This window comes from Elgaria multicarinata, chromosome 9 (assembly GCF_023053635.1).
Source record: "Elgaria multicarinata webbii isolate HBS135686 ecotype San Diego chromosome 9, rElgMul1.1.pri, whole genome shotgun sequence".
Lineage (NCBI taxonomy): Eukaryota > Metazoa > Chordata > Lepidosauria > Squamata > Anguidae > Elgaria > Elgaria multicarinata.
In genome coordinates, this window is record NC_086179.1 from 79,838,683 (window position 1) to 79,851,044 (window position 12,362).

Below are 12,362 nucleotides of genomic sequence, written 5' to 3' on the forward strand. Positions count from 1 at the left end.
ACATTGTTAGTTTTAAAACGATTTTAACAGAAAGTGGAACGGTTTTAAAAGTCAGAAGAAACGTAACAACAACAGCATCACGTGACTGCTGACGTCATCTCTGCCAACTTGTTACGTTTCATCTAGACAAGTGTAGACGGGCAGCGGGTTACAGACACACATCATACTTCATTTTTCTTTAAGATTGATTTTGGTATTTGGGATATATTTTGGGAGAGGGGATTGGTGACCTGCGTGGGGGAACAGGTGAGGACGACCCCTTGACTAAAGGCCCTTCTTTCGGCTTCTGTAACTTTAGATTGCTATTTTGGTCAGCAGTCTCTGTCTTCTTCTCTGAGGGTTTTGGTGTCATGTGGTTTTGTTCTCCCAGCTTTCTGCCATTGGTATCAGCTTCCCTTTTGCTCAGATTCCCTCGACCACTCTGTGAAGTTGCTATCTCTGGGATTTCCAGTGCGACTGGGTCCTTCGCTTCCAACATAGGAGGCGCGTTTGTATCTTTCCATCTTCGGGCCCCAGACTTTGAATTATATTCGTACAGTTTGCCAGTGACTGTGAAAGAAACCGATAATTTAACTTTTCCTTTTCACATATGAAGGAGTAAGATTATCTTTAGTCTGTCTAGCTGTGAAGCATGAGAATTCTCCAGCTAGCTGCAGAAATTAAGGCCTTTCAATTGCACCAAATCTCTGAGTTGTGAAGAAGAAAGGTGCCAGGGCCATAAATAATATTTCAGCCTCAGAGTACAGTATTTGCCACAGAAAATTTCAGCTACTCTCCAGTAATTCCTATTTCTCCCAATCAAGTTTAATAAGAACATGGTGTCATAAATGAGATAATATGCATACTCACAATGCCCCCAAATCGAGAGATGGTCACATTTTTGCATGGCTGGTACAGCATGCAAGAAAACTATTTATAAATGCATATTCTCATCTACATCAAGAAAGACAGGGGAATGCACACCCACATCCATCTTTTGTAGAGGGAGCTAGAGTTTACATTGCACTGGATACACATCTCATTGGATCTGATGCACTTGAATGAGTCTGCAAAGGCATCGATGCTAGACGAACAGAAAGTGCTCTTGAGATTTGTCCTTTTAGCCTGTGAGGTTTTGCTTGAGGGGCAGCTATTCCACAGATATAGAGCTTTTCTACACGAGGCATTTATTGTGCGTTAGTCATTCCCTACTCACAGTTGGTTACGAGTTCTTTAGACAATGTTGTGACCCTCCAATTTCATTTCTGTTTTTAAAGAGCAGTTTCGGCAAGGTTTTTTAGAGCAGGAAAATGCGGTATTACTTGTGAAAGTGAAAGAAAATGCTTTTTCCACTTCTGTATTTGCACTATTCCACTACCCCAGAGTGCCACTTAGAGGTTATGCAGCAGGAAAGCAAATGTTCTTTGTGTAGTGCTTAGATCTCAATGATGCAATGAAACCAAAAATAGATACGGTGGATTAACAGCCTCGTATAGAAAAGCCCATAAAGTTTTTAACCAGTGGTTAAAGACCACTGCTGGGTGTGGGCAGATAATGATTTATGACTTTGGTACTCTTGCTAATACAACAGTATGACTTATTGTTTAAAATGTATGCCATTGACATTTGCCTTAGAAATGTAAATGTCTCACTGTAATTAAATTTAACCTCTTTCTTTTCAAACCAAAATTTTCTCATTTCTCCACCCACCCTCATTAATAGCAATACCTGGGTCTCTTGCTTCCCCATCAAAAACAGCGTTTATGTTTGTCATCTCCTAGGAAGAGAAACAAAACATTAGATCAGTATCATTCGTTAAAGAAGGAGCAGAAAGGTTGACACACATGGAGTGAAGTAGATTTTTATGACCTGCATGTTGCATTCTACTAGCAGTGCAAGTTTAATCAAAATTGCCCACAAAACCATTGCTACTTAGGGTGTTGCTACTTAATGTTCAAGGGAGGATTAAATATGTCTGGTATTCTAAGACCTCCAGCATTTAATCAGGAGGGAATCATAAGTAAAGGAAGAGAGATCTGGGAGTTTCTTACAAAAAAAAGTACACAAGCATTTCTTAAAGTTTGTGCATTGGTGTAAGTTTTTTTTAAAAAAACACCTTACAATTTCTCTTTCTGGAATTGAAATAATCAGCACATTATGTCCATGCACTTAGAGAGGCACTCCCAAGAGTGGCAGGTTAATTTTCCACCTGGGACAACTAACAATTAACTCCCCAGTTACTGCTATGTGAGTTCAGCCTGTTTTTCCATTATCTCCCTTTTGGTCAAAGTGTGTCGCATGAAATTGTGCATGGGGTAAAGATCCTTGAGTTGGTGAAAGCATAATCAACCCCCACAAGTTCCAAATTAAAAAGCTTTATTAGGATGGAGATATAAGGGTGGTTGAGGAAGAAAACAGCTAGCCAGCATAAAAAGAAGCAAAACAGTTTGATCTCTCAGTATCCTACTCTAGACTATCTTGAAGAGAAATCTCAGGTGATGAGCCAGAATCACCCATGATGTTCAGTACATGGCAATGTTAGGGAATAATCCCCACTTTTAACCCTATAGAATCAGGGGAGGGGATTTGACTGGAGAGGTAAAGCCATATGGGCTTGGGCAGATTTTTGACACTTAGAACATGGCACGACCAACACATAAGCAAAGGAGCAACCGGGAAGATGACCCATTGGCTCTTTTCAATAATCCAGGAAGGTAGAAGTAAAAACTTGAGAGGTGGGAAAGATTTCCATTCTGCTACTGGTAATCAAGAACCACGGGCTGGGGGAGGGGGGGTGCGGATTCCGGCCTGTGTGCATAGAGGATGCTTGAAATGTGACAGGTAGGCTGCTATGTAATGTGGAAGCTAGGCCTTGGTGCCAGGAATATTGGGGTATGTTTCGTTTTTGATTCGTTTTTTGTTTTTTAAGAGACAGGAATTTTATTTTTAGGTCTTTTCCCACAGATTGCAAATTCACCATTTTTAAAGCCCAAAGGAGCCTTGAAATTTATGGAGGACACAGTACTCTTGAATGGGGGTTTCTCCTTCTGATGAAAAAAGAATGTTGTACTGAATGGGCCTGTGGTCGGATCTAACAGGCCCCTTTTTATGTTCTTAAGCTCTATCCATTGCTCATATGTGTATCTTAATTCAATTATATATGTGCAAACTAGAGCCAACTAGTTTTTGCAAAGTATCTTGCTTTCTACTTCACTCGTGAATAAAGTTAACGTGGTTTAAACTTTAAAGCATAAAACGGCAAAGACTGGGAAGTGATAGGTCGCAAGAAAGGCATTGACTTCAAATGCTTGTGTGCTTTGTTAACTGATCTGAAACCTGTTTGTTTGAATCTGAGTATAAGTGAAAAGCAGCTCTAAGGTTAGGAAGGAGGAAGGGAAGAAGGAAGGAAGGAAGGAAGGAAGGGCAATAAGCTCACCACATGGCATCTGGGTAAAGGAGCGTAACCAGGGTAAATACTTTGCATAAAACTACCTCTATGTTGGCAACACTTCTGCTCAATTTTTATTTTATAGTCTACTTACCCATACTACTTCTTTCTTAGCTTTTTTCTTTTCTAAAGGGAAAAAGCACAATGTCATTTTATGTTTCCTAATGAACTATCCCCCCCACTTTAAATTAAATGTGTAACTATGGGTATGATAGAATAGAATTCAAACACTTTGAAGGACTTGAAGTGTTTAACTTTCCAACTGATATCAATGGGACATAGGGGCTGTCTGTATGTGGGGAAAGCCCAGGGGTGACACCACGGTGACACTGAGACATTTGTTCGATGCAGCAGCCACTGCAGAGCCATCCTGGGGCTTTCCCCTGAAGCTCCAAAGTAAAAAAAGTCAGGGACAGCACATTCACTGCTTATCACAGCTCCAGAGTCACTGCGGAGGTGTGGCCAGGCAGATGGCAATTCCTGATTGGATTCTGTCCGCCCGGGCAAGGGGCGGGACAGTGAGCCAAATGGCTGCTAAAACACCCCTGAGCTGCCGCCAGAGAAGAATCTCTCTCTCTCTCTCTCTCTCTCTCTCTCTCTCTGTCTTTTGCTGGGAAGTTCTCTGTTCCCTTTATGAGCTTGCTGTCAATACATAGGGAAAGCCCTGTGAGGCAAGGGGGTAAATGCGAGGGAGGGATGGGTGGAGGCAGCTGCTCTGATGACCAATGTAAATGCACTCGCTCCTTGGTGTGGGGATTACCTGGCGCAACCCCACAGGAGCAAAACCACGTGGTTTGGGGTGGGTGGGTTTGCGGAACCAATGCGTTGTCATTAAGACAGGCCCTCAGTCTCATTGTTTAATGCTGGAATGTAGAATGTGTCAAGTATAATTAATAACATGAACATAGCTTGAGCACTTGAATCCCCTTGATATCTAGAAGGGCTGAAGCCAAAACAACTGACAAGGCTGTTTTAAACATGAATGGTATGCAAAAGTATTTTACTGAGGGAAAAGGGAAATGCACAATTGTTGTTAGACATTTTTACCAGTTGCGAATCTTCCAAAATGCTTTCCTGATCAACTCTCCTGCAGATGGCTGCATTTGAGCAAAAGAAAAAGTGTTGGGAGATCCAATCACTGATCCTGTGTGTCATGTGTTTTTGGGCCACATGTACATTCTAAAAGCTCTATTCGACAAGCATTTTACTGCACACTCATTACTGGGCACTCACGTGAGGTCGTCTGCCTCTCGCACGTCTTCCACCCCTTCTGACCTTCATTGCGCCACCCCACCCCACCCCGAAAAAGTCCGGTTGCTGCTCTCTCCTACCGTACTGAATGGGCCTTTTTACTTTCTGTTTTCAGGAAGCGGCGTCAGAGCGATGACAGAGAAGCAACGGGAGCCGCTCATTTCAACTTAGATTTAATGGGGATCTAATATGCTCTGTTGGGCTGCCTTTGAACAGTATTTGAAAACTTCAGGCGCTGCAGAATGCAGCAGTGACTGCCATAACTGTTGCAGATTATTGAGATTATGTGACCTCACTTAGCTAATAGAGCATCTCCTCTGGTTTATACCCTAAATTCATCTTCTGAGGCTCTTCTTTGAGTCCCTCTGCCAAATTCTGAACTCCATCACACGTGGGAAAACATGCTCCCTACTGTCATTTCTCCGCTCCTGGTTTCATTGCTCAGTTACTTCCTGTTTCAAAACAGGAAGTAAACAAAGGGCACGAGGCCCATTCAGTTGGGCATTTCTAATCACTCTGCTTCTCCCGCACACAGCAGGAAAGAGCAGCAACTTCCGGCTTTAAAAATATTTTGGACTTTCTGTGGTTTTTCTTGTGGCGCAAGGAAGGCCAGAAGGGGTGGAAGGGGCGCAGGAGGCAGACGACGTCATGTGAGGAACCTGCAAAAAATCCATGAGTGCCCAGTAACGAGCATGTAATAAAATGCTTGTCGCATGGAGCCCAGGGTGAGGTAGGTGACTAACAGAAAGAGGGCCTTTTCAGTGCTGGCACCCCAGCTGTGGAATGCCCTCCCCCAGAGAGGCTTGTTTGGCACCTACTTTGTAGACTTTTTGGAGCCATGTGAAGAACTTTTCATTCTCCCAGACTTCAGCCTTTCAGATTAAAAAATATATTGTCCTTGGTGCTTTTTAGATTCTTGAACAGCTGTTGTCCTCTGCTACTGGATGTAGTTTGGTATTATTCGTTGGAGGTTTTAATTTACTTTTTTTCATTGCTATATTATATGATATAATATTATTTATTTATTTATTACATTTATATACCACCCCATAGCTGAAGCTCTCTGGGTGATTTACAAGGTTGAAAAAGATTGGATAAAAATACTGAAATTTAAAAATCAATATACAAAATTTAAAAACATAAAAACATAAAAAACCAGTTAACATTTAAAACAAATTTTAAACACTCAGCATAATATAATTAAATATTATATTAATATATTTTACCATTTTAATCTTTGTTTTGGAAACTGCACAAAGAGCTTCCGCTATTGAGAGGTATAGAAATGTAGTAAGTAAGTAAATGTTACATCAGTTGCACTGGTGCAATTTCTTTCCGAGCCAAATTCAAGGTGTTGTTCACCCTCTTTAAGTTAGACAGAAATAAAATCCTACAACTCCCAGCATTTCTCCAATCAGCATGGGTGGCTGGGGCATTCTGGGAGTTGGACTTGGAGAATATCAAAACCACTGATTATAGACTATATAACAAAACCCTGCATAGTTCTGCTAAGATTATAAAATGGTCTATGCCAGTGTAGGTTGCAATCCAACCCAGTTCTATGTATGACCTCAATGGGATTTTAGAACATGCCACTCTGGGGTCGGATACATATGAACCACCCAGAGAGCTTCAGCTATTGGGCGGTATAAAAATGCAATAAATAAATAAATGAAACATGCACACACACTTAAAAAAAACCCAACCTCTTACACATCAATAATGCGGCCCCATTCAGAAGACACCTTTAACCATGGCTTTAAGCACAGTGAATAAGGCTTTTTGCTTTATTCACCATGGTTAAAGCCATGGTTTAAGGTGTCATCTGAACACAGCCCGGCTTTCTGGCTTAACCACCATGGTTAAAGCTGTGGTTTACGGTGTCTTCTGAACAGGGCCATAGATATTTTTCAAGGAATAATGAAAGCAAGGGAAATACATACCTGGCATTTCTATCCTGTCATAAAGAATTAAAAATATTGATGTTATTAATATATTTGAGCAGAAATTTTCCAGTATAATACATAGAGAAAACTAGAATCCTATAATGAAAAATGTCAACAGCAATAGGGAGTCCACATTTTGCAGAATTTGCATTTTCTCACACTCTCACATTTAGGCACATATGGCAAAGTGAATGAAGTGTGCCCCTGGATATCATATCGTATAATATTTCAGTAGTTTTATACTTGGGGAAGAAATACCAGAGATTGCTATATCTCATGGACGTTCACTGAACTGCATTCAAGATACACACGCTCAATAGCTTATTTCTGCATAGAGGAAAACTTCCCATAGAATTCAGTGGGAAAGTTACTTGCATAGTTGTTGTACACTGGTTGCACAGGATCCAGATCTCTTCCCACAAGGTAGTTTTTCTGTTTTGGGATATTACATATCCCCAGCATTCAAGCCACAATATATTGGTGGTTGGAAAATTCAGGCAAAACTAATTTTGAGAGTTCTTCCAAAAACAGAGCTACTTACATGTCATAGGCCTCGATAGGCCAATGACTGGACCATCACCCATGATGCGTGAGTGACACAACTCCCCTCCCTTCTTCATTATGTGTGTTTTTTCTCCTTGCAAGCAACCTCTACAGGTTAAATAACAAGATTTTGAGAGTTGTGACCAAATTGGTCTCAGAGTATGAGAGAGATGTGCTAAATTCAGAACAGTTTTTTAGGATAGTTGAATGTGGTATGAAAAATGTGGTATCCTGAGAGCATAGGGACCATAGGGGTGAGCTTACCTGCTCAACCTGTCGTTCGCCCCAGACCTTGACCGCTAAGCAATAACTCCAAAGCCTCTTGCTTGATGGTTTCCTTTATTGTTAAAACATCTAGGAGCAGCCACACATCAAACTGCCTGCTTCAACACCCACACCAAGAAGAGCATAAAGCAGGAGCCCTGCCCAGGCCTTCGAGGAGGACCTGGAGACTGCAGACCTCTTAAAGGCTGACAGCTGCAGACCTCTTAAAGATACATTCACATATCACAAAAAATAGATCATTACCTGTGATATACATGGTAATATATTTTGTCCCACAGAAGTTGATCTAGCGAATCTAAAAGATTTTACTAACTTAACTCAGATTAGATAGCTAAAGAGTCTGCATATTTTACACAAGTAGCATTCCCACTGGATTCTATGGAATGTTTTCCTACATTAAGTTATAAACAATTGATAGTGTGGATCCCAAACACATATCAGTGCATTGGATGCTTCAGTAATGCTGCTATTAATTCCTGCTACTAAAATTCATCTAATACATTTCAGTTGGATGTGAAAATATGACATGTTTATGTAATTTTACCTTGGCTTTCTTGGTTAACCTTTATTATTCTCAGCATTAGTACTATGTGAAACTGTTTTTCAGTTTTGGTATTTACAAAAAATGATGCTGCAAAATAGGAAAAACATACATTCCATTAACATTGTGAGATTCTAGATCTAAGGCATCTCTTGAATGGAAACATAAGTGTAACAAAAACGACTGGGCATCTGAGTCCTATGCTAGGTGATCTGGTGCAGACCTCTGGCATTCTTATTGACTTCTATGGAACCTTAATATATGGACACACCCTGTATTGGGGAAAGACATTTGCAAACACGTTACAGTAGAAAGAAATTATACAAGGTGCATTGTTTCTTTTACTTACAGTGGCTTTTTATCAGCTTTGAGTTTTGGTGGGCAGCAGGTGCGGATGTATTTTGCCAGCAAAAAGGTAAGATACCCAAGAAGTCCAAGGAGTAGCAAGCTGCCAAGGGCAATGATGAATGGCACATACCAAGCTGATGCAGAATAAACATTTTCTCTATTGGTCACAAAGGTAACACCAGGCTTGTAAAATAAAGTTTGAAAGGAAATTTCTCAATTACCATGACCCCAGAAACATGCTCCTAAAGAAAAGCTAGACCTTGTGGTGGCAACTAGATTTCAGATACCTTTTATTCTGTTAGTGGATGTGCTTAGAAACTTGGTTTTACCTTAGTTCAGCAATTGTTAAATATTGTGAGCCTTCTAGAGGGTAGAGGTAACTGTACACCCCTGGTCAGCAACTACAAAGACGGAGATGTGGAATGGTGGCCCAGGACTTCCCCCACCTCCCACAGAGTTTCCCTAAGTCCATTACTTAGGGTGACCATATGAAAAGGAGGACAGGGCTCCTGAATCTTTAACAGTTGTATTGAAAAGGGAATTTCAGCAGGTGTCATTTGTATATATGGAGAACCTGGTGAAATTCCCTCTTCATCACAACAAGGCTCCTGCAGCTTTAACTGTTGTGATGAAGAGGGAATTTCACCAGGTTCTCCATATATACAAATGACACCTGCTGAAATTCCCTTTTCAATACAACTGTTAAAGATTCAGGAGCCCTGTCCTACTTTTCATATGGTCACCCTACCATTACTATAACCACCACTCCTTCCATGGACCTTGTTTGCCTCTAAATAGGCATCTGGGAGGGGCATGCTGGTAGTTGGCATTCAGGAGGCTGGATTTGCCCTAGCCTTCCACTTGTTCACCTTTACTGTATACCAGCCTCCCCCAACCTGGGGCCCTCCAAATGTTTTGGACTGCGGACCCCATCATTCCTGACCATTGACTATGGTGGCAGGAGCTGATGGGAATCTATCACATGTGATAGTCTATTTGAGCTACTGCCTACATGGAAGTATATTTGCGTGAAGCAATCATCCACTGAGGTTCCACTTATTTTAATACAAGTGATTGTGGTAGCTGGAATGCACATATAATCTACTTATGTCTTGTAAATAGTATACATACATCATTCTGCATTTAATATTCATCATGCTAACCAACTTACTGTTGTCGGAGCCACAGTGGTTGGGTTTGGAATGATTTTGATGGTTAATGTCACTGTGCCAGTCTGAATGAGGGCTGTAGCTCTGCCAGCACCGGATAATAAATTATCATCTGTTATGAAGACTAACAGTCTGTACTCCCAAATTCTGTCCAGGCCGCTCTCGTAGTCAAATGGGGATGCAAGTATCAGCCGTGAGACATTAGAGCCAGCGCTTGGCGAAAAGGCGAAATGGTTATTCACATTACCTAAAAGTGGAGCCAAAGGCAAAACAACAGATAAAAATACATAGGAAATGAAATAAAGACAGTGTCTGACTTAATTCACTGGTACATGTGATTTCTGACAAGATCAATTACATAGTGATTATTGCATAGATCCCTTAACAGGTGAGTGTTGCTCCCATTGATATGCATTGCTTATATGTGATGAAAGGGCTCTGCTCTGACCCTTTGAGCATGGTGGAAGTTTCAGACAACCCGGTTATCACTGAATCGTTACCATCACTGCGTGATAAAAATGGTCACATTGTCCTAAATAATTTGATTCTCTCTGTAATAGTTTTATTAAAGTTGTTGCACGTCTACTTTTAACAACAAAGTAAAACATGCAACGAAGTAACAACCCATGGGATTGTGCACAGCACACAGAATCTGAGACTGTAAAATGAATGCAAACGAGGATCATGGGTATGATATGCAGAGGTCAGATTATTCCTGACTGGATTTTATTTGTGATGGCTCCATTATTCTAAAACATACTTATGAGTGTTTTACACATTACATATGAAAATGCAACATATGCACACAACAAATACATGCTTACAAATGGGTGTACAATGCATGTACACATGCCAGGAAGTCAATATTGTTTGCAGCTCATTGCTGTACATACAGCTGGTGGCAAACACGTTTGCTGTTGTGTACTCTGTGAAGCATCCTTGGAGAATACAACAATGCAAACCCAAACTTACCACTGAAGCCAGCTAATAAGAGTCAGGACAGAGAGACAGAGAGAAGGTTTTAAGGATCAACTCTTTGTCTATATGAGCTGCCAGCCAGGCCAGTTTCATCTTTGCTGCTGCCCCAGATGACTTATGTGTCCAACACTACCCTGTGGCAACACCTTGTAGGGGGAGGGGTTGATAATGATGGACAAGCTGTCATTTAGGAAAACTTGCCTGCAGTTAGTGATCGTCATAGAATCTCTGATAAGTTTCTAAGGCACTCCAGAATCTAAAAACACAGTTTGTAAACTACTGCCTCAGAATCACGTACTGGAAACATCCAATTGGTTATGTGCACAAGAGAGGTCATAAGCCATGGGTTGGATTCAGGAGCTGCCTTCTGCAAACAGAAGGTGCGTCTGCCTGACTTTGGGGGAGCTCTTCTCCCCTGCTCATCCCATTCAACAGGCTTCACCCCCTCCCCCACGTATTTATTTATTTATTTATTTATTTATTACATTTTTATACCGCCCAATAGCCGAAGCTCTCTGGGCGGTTCACAAAAATTAAAATCATCATAAAACAACCAACAAGTTAAAAATACAAATACAAAATACAATATAAAAAGCACAACCAGGATAAAACCACGCAGCAAAATTGATATAAGGTTAAAATACAGAGTTAAAACAGTATAATTTAAATTTAAGTTAAAATTAAGTGTTAAAATACTGAGTGAATAAAAAGGTCTTCAGCTGGCGACGAAAGGAGTACAGTGTAGGCGCCAGGCGGACCTCTCTGGGGAGCTCATTCCACAACCGGGGTGCCACAGCGGAGAAAACACGTAGAATCCTTAGGACCTGGAGGGATTGCTGTGGGGACAACAGGGTAACAAAGTCACCTAAATCTGGCTCCAACCTCACATCTTTCCATTGAAGACTAGGTCAACTGATAGTGACATCCATCCACGCTACTAGAAACTACCACTGTATTAAACCAAAAGCTGCAACGCTGTAATAAATGTTAAATTTGACCTTACCAGCAGCCAATGAAAGAATCCAAAAGTAAAGTACCTGAATTAATAGAATATCGGAATGATTGAGGACTTGAATCCCGATCTTCACATGAAATAATAAAACCGCCAATGTTGGTGCCAAAATGTAGGTCCACTGGAACCTCCAGCAAATATGAATTGGGTGAGCAAATTGGTGGTTCATCATTTTCTTCAAGAACATTCACTGTTACCTAAAAGAAGAGACGTTTTAACCATCTTTCAATTATTCATAAGAACACAAAAAGAGATTGTCTATCTGATCCAGTATTCTGTTTACACAGTAGCCAAGCATCTACCTGTGCGAAACCCACAAGTAGGATATGAGTGCAATAGCAACCTCCAGCTCACATTCCCCAGCAACTGGTGTATATAGGCTTACTACCTCTGATAATGGAGGTAGCGCATAGCCATCAGGACTACAGTGGTGGCCAAAATTGTGGACACTTTTTGAAATTTTCATGTTTTGCAACTTTGCATGCTTATAGAAAAATGTTCTGTTTCACAAAATTCAAATGTTTATATATCAATTGAAAGACCTGATTCACGTAATACAACAACCTTGCTTCTTTTCCTGGGTGTCTAATCAACTCTTTACTTTGGTGCCATTGCTCTGTTTACACTTTTAATTTGAGAAATACTTCAAATATTCACACAATCTCCAATTGCGCTTCAGTTACAGAACAAACAGGAAAACTGACTTTCCCCAACTTGAAACATGATGTATCGCAGCTACTGCCATGTGATTGGTCCCCAGGACAAGGACTGTGATTGGCCAGTAGGGTTTGCAATTCCAATCCGCTTCTTCACTCAATCACCCGTGTTTGTTTTTAGACTAAAGTAAGCATAACTTTTTTTG

General features: G+C 40.8%; 1 protein-coding gene across 1 annotated transcript in view; it reads right to left on the minus strand.

Moving 5' to 3' along the window:
* Positions 1 to 178: 178 nt before the first annotated feature.
* Positions 179 to 12,362, minus strand: part of CDHR3 (cadherin related family member 3) — a 37,572-nt gene continuing 25,388 nt past the window's right edge. The window contains exons 13-19 of the mRNA XM_063135015.1: positions 11,526 to 11,697; positions 9,513 to 9,757; positions 8,343 to 8,524; positions 7,129 to 7,142; positions 3,522 to 3,553; positions 1,708 to 1,756; positions 179 to 549 (exon numbers count right to left, since the gene is read on the minus strand). Of these exons, the coding sequence (XP_062991085.1) occupies positions 179 to 549; positions 1,708 to 1,756; positions 3,522 to 3,553; positions 7,129 to 7,142; positions 8,343 to 8,524; positions 9,513 to 9,757; positions 11,526 to 11,697 (1,065 nt within the window). The remainder of the gene's footprint in view (positions 550 to 1,707; positions 1,757 to 3,521; positions 3,554 to 7,128; positions 7,143 to 8,342; positions 8,525 to 9,512; positions 9,758 to 11,525; positions 11,698 to 12,362) is intronic.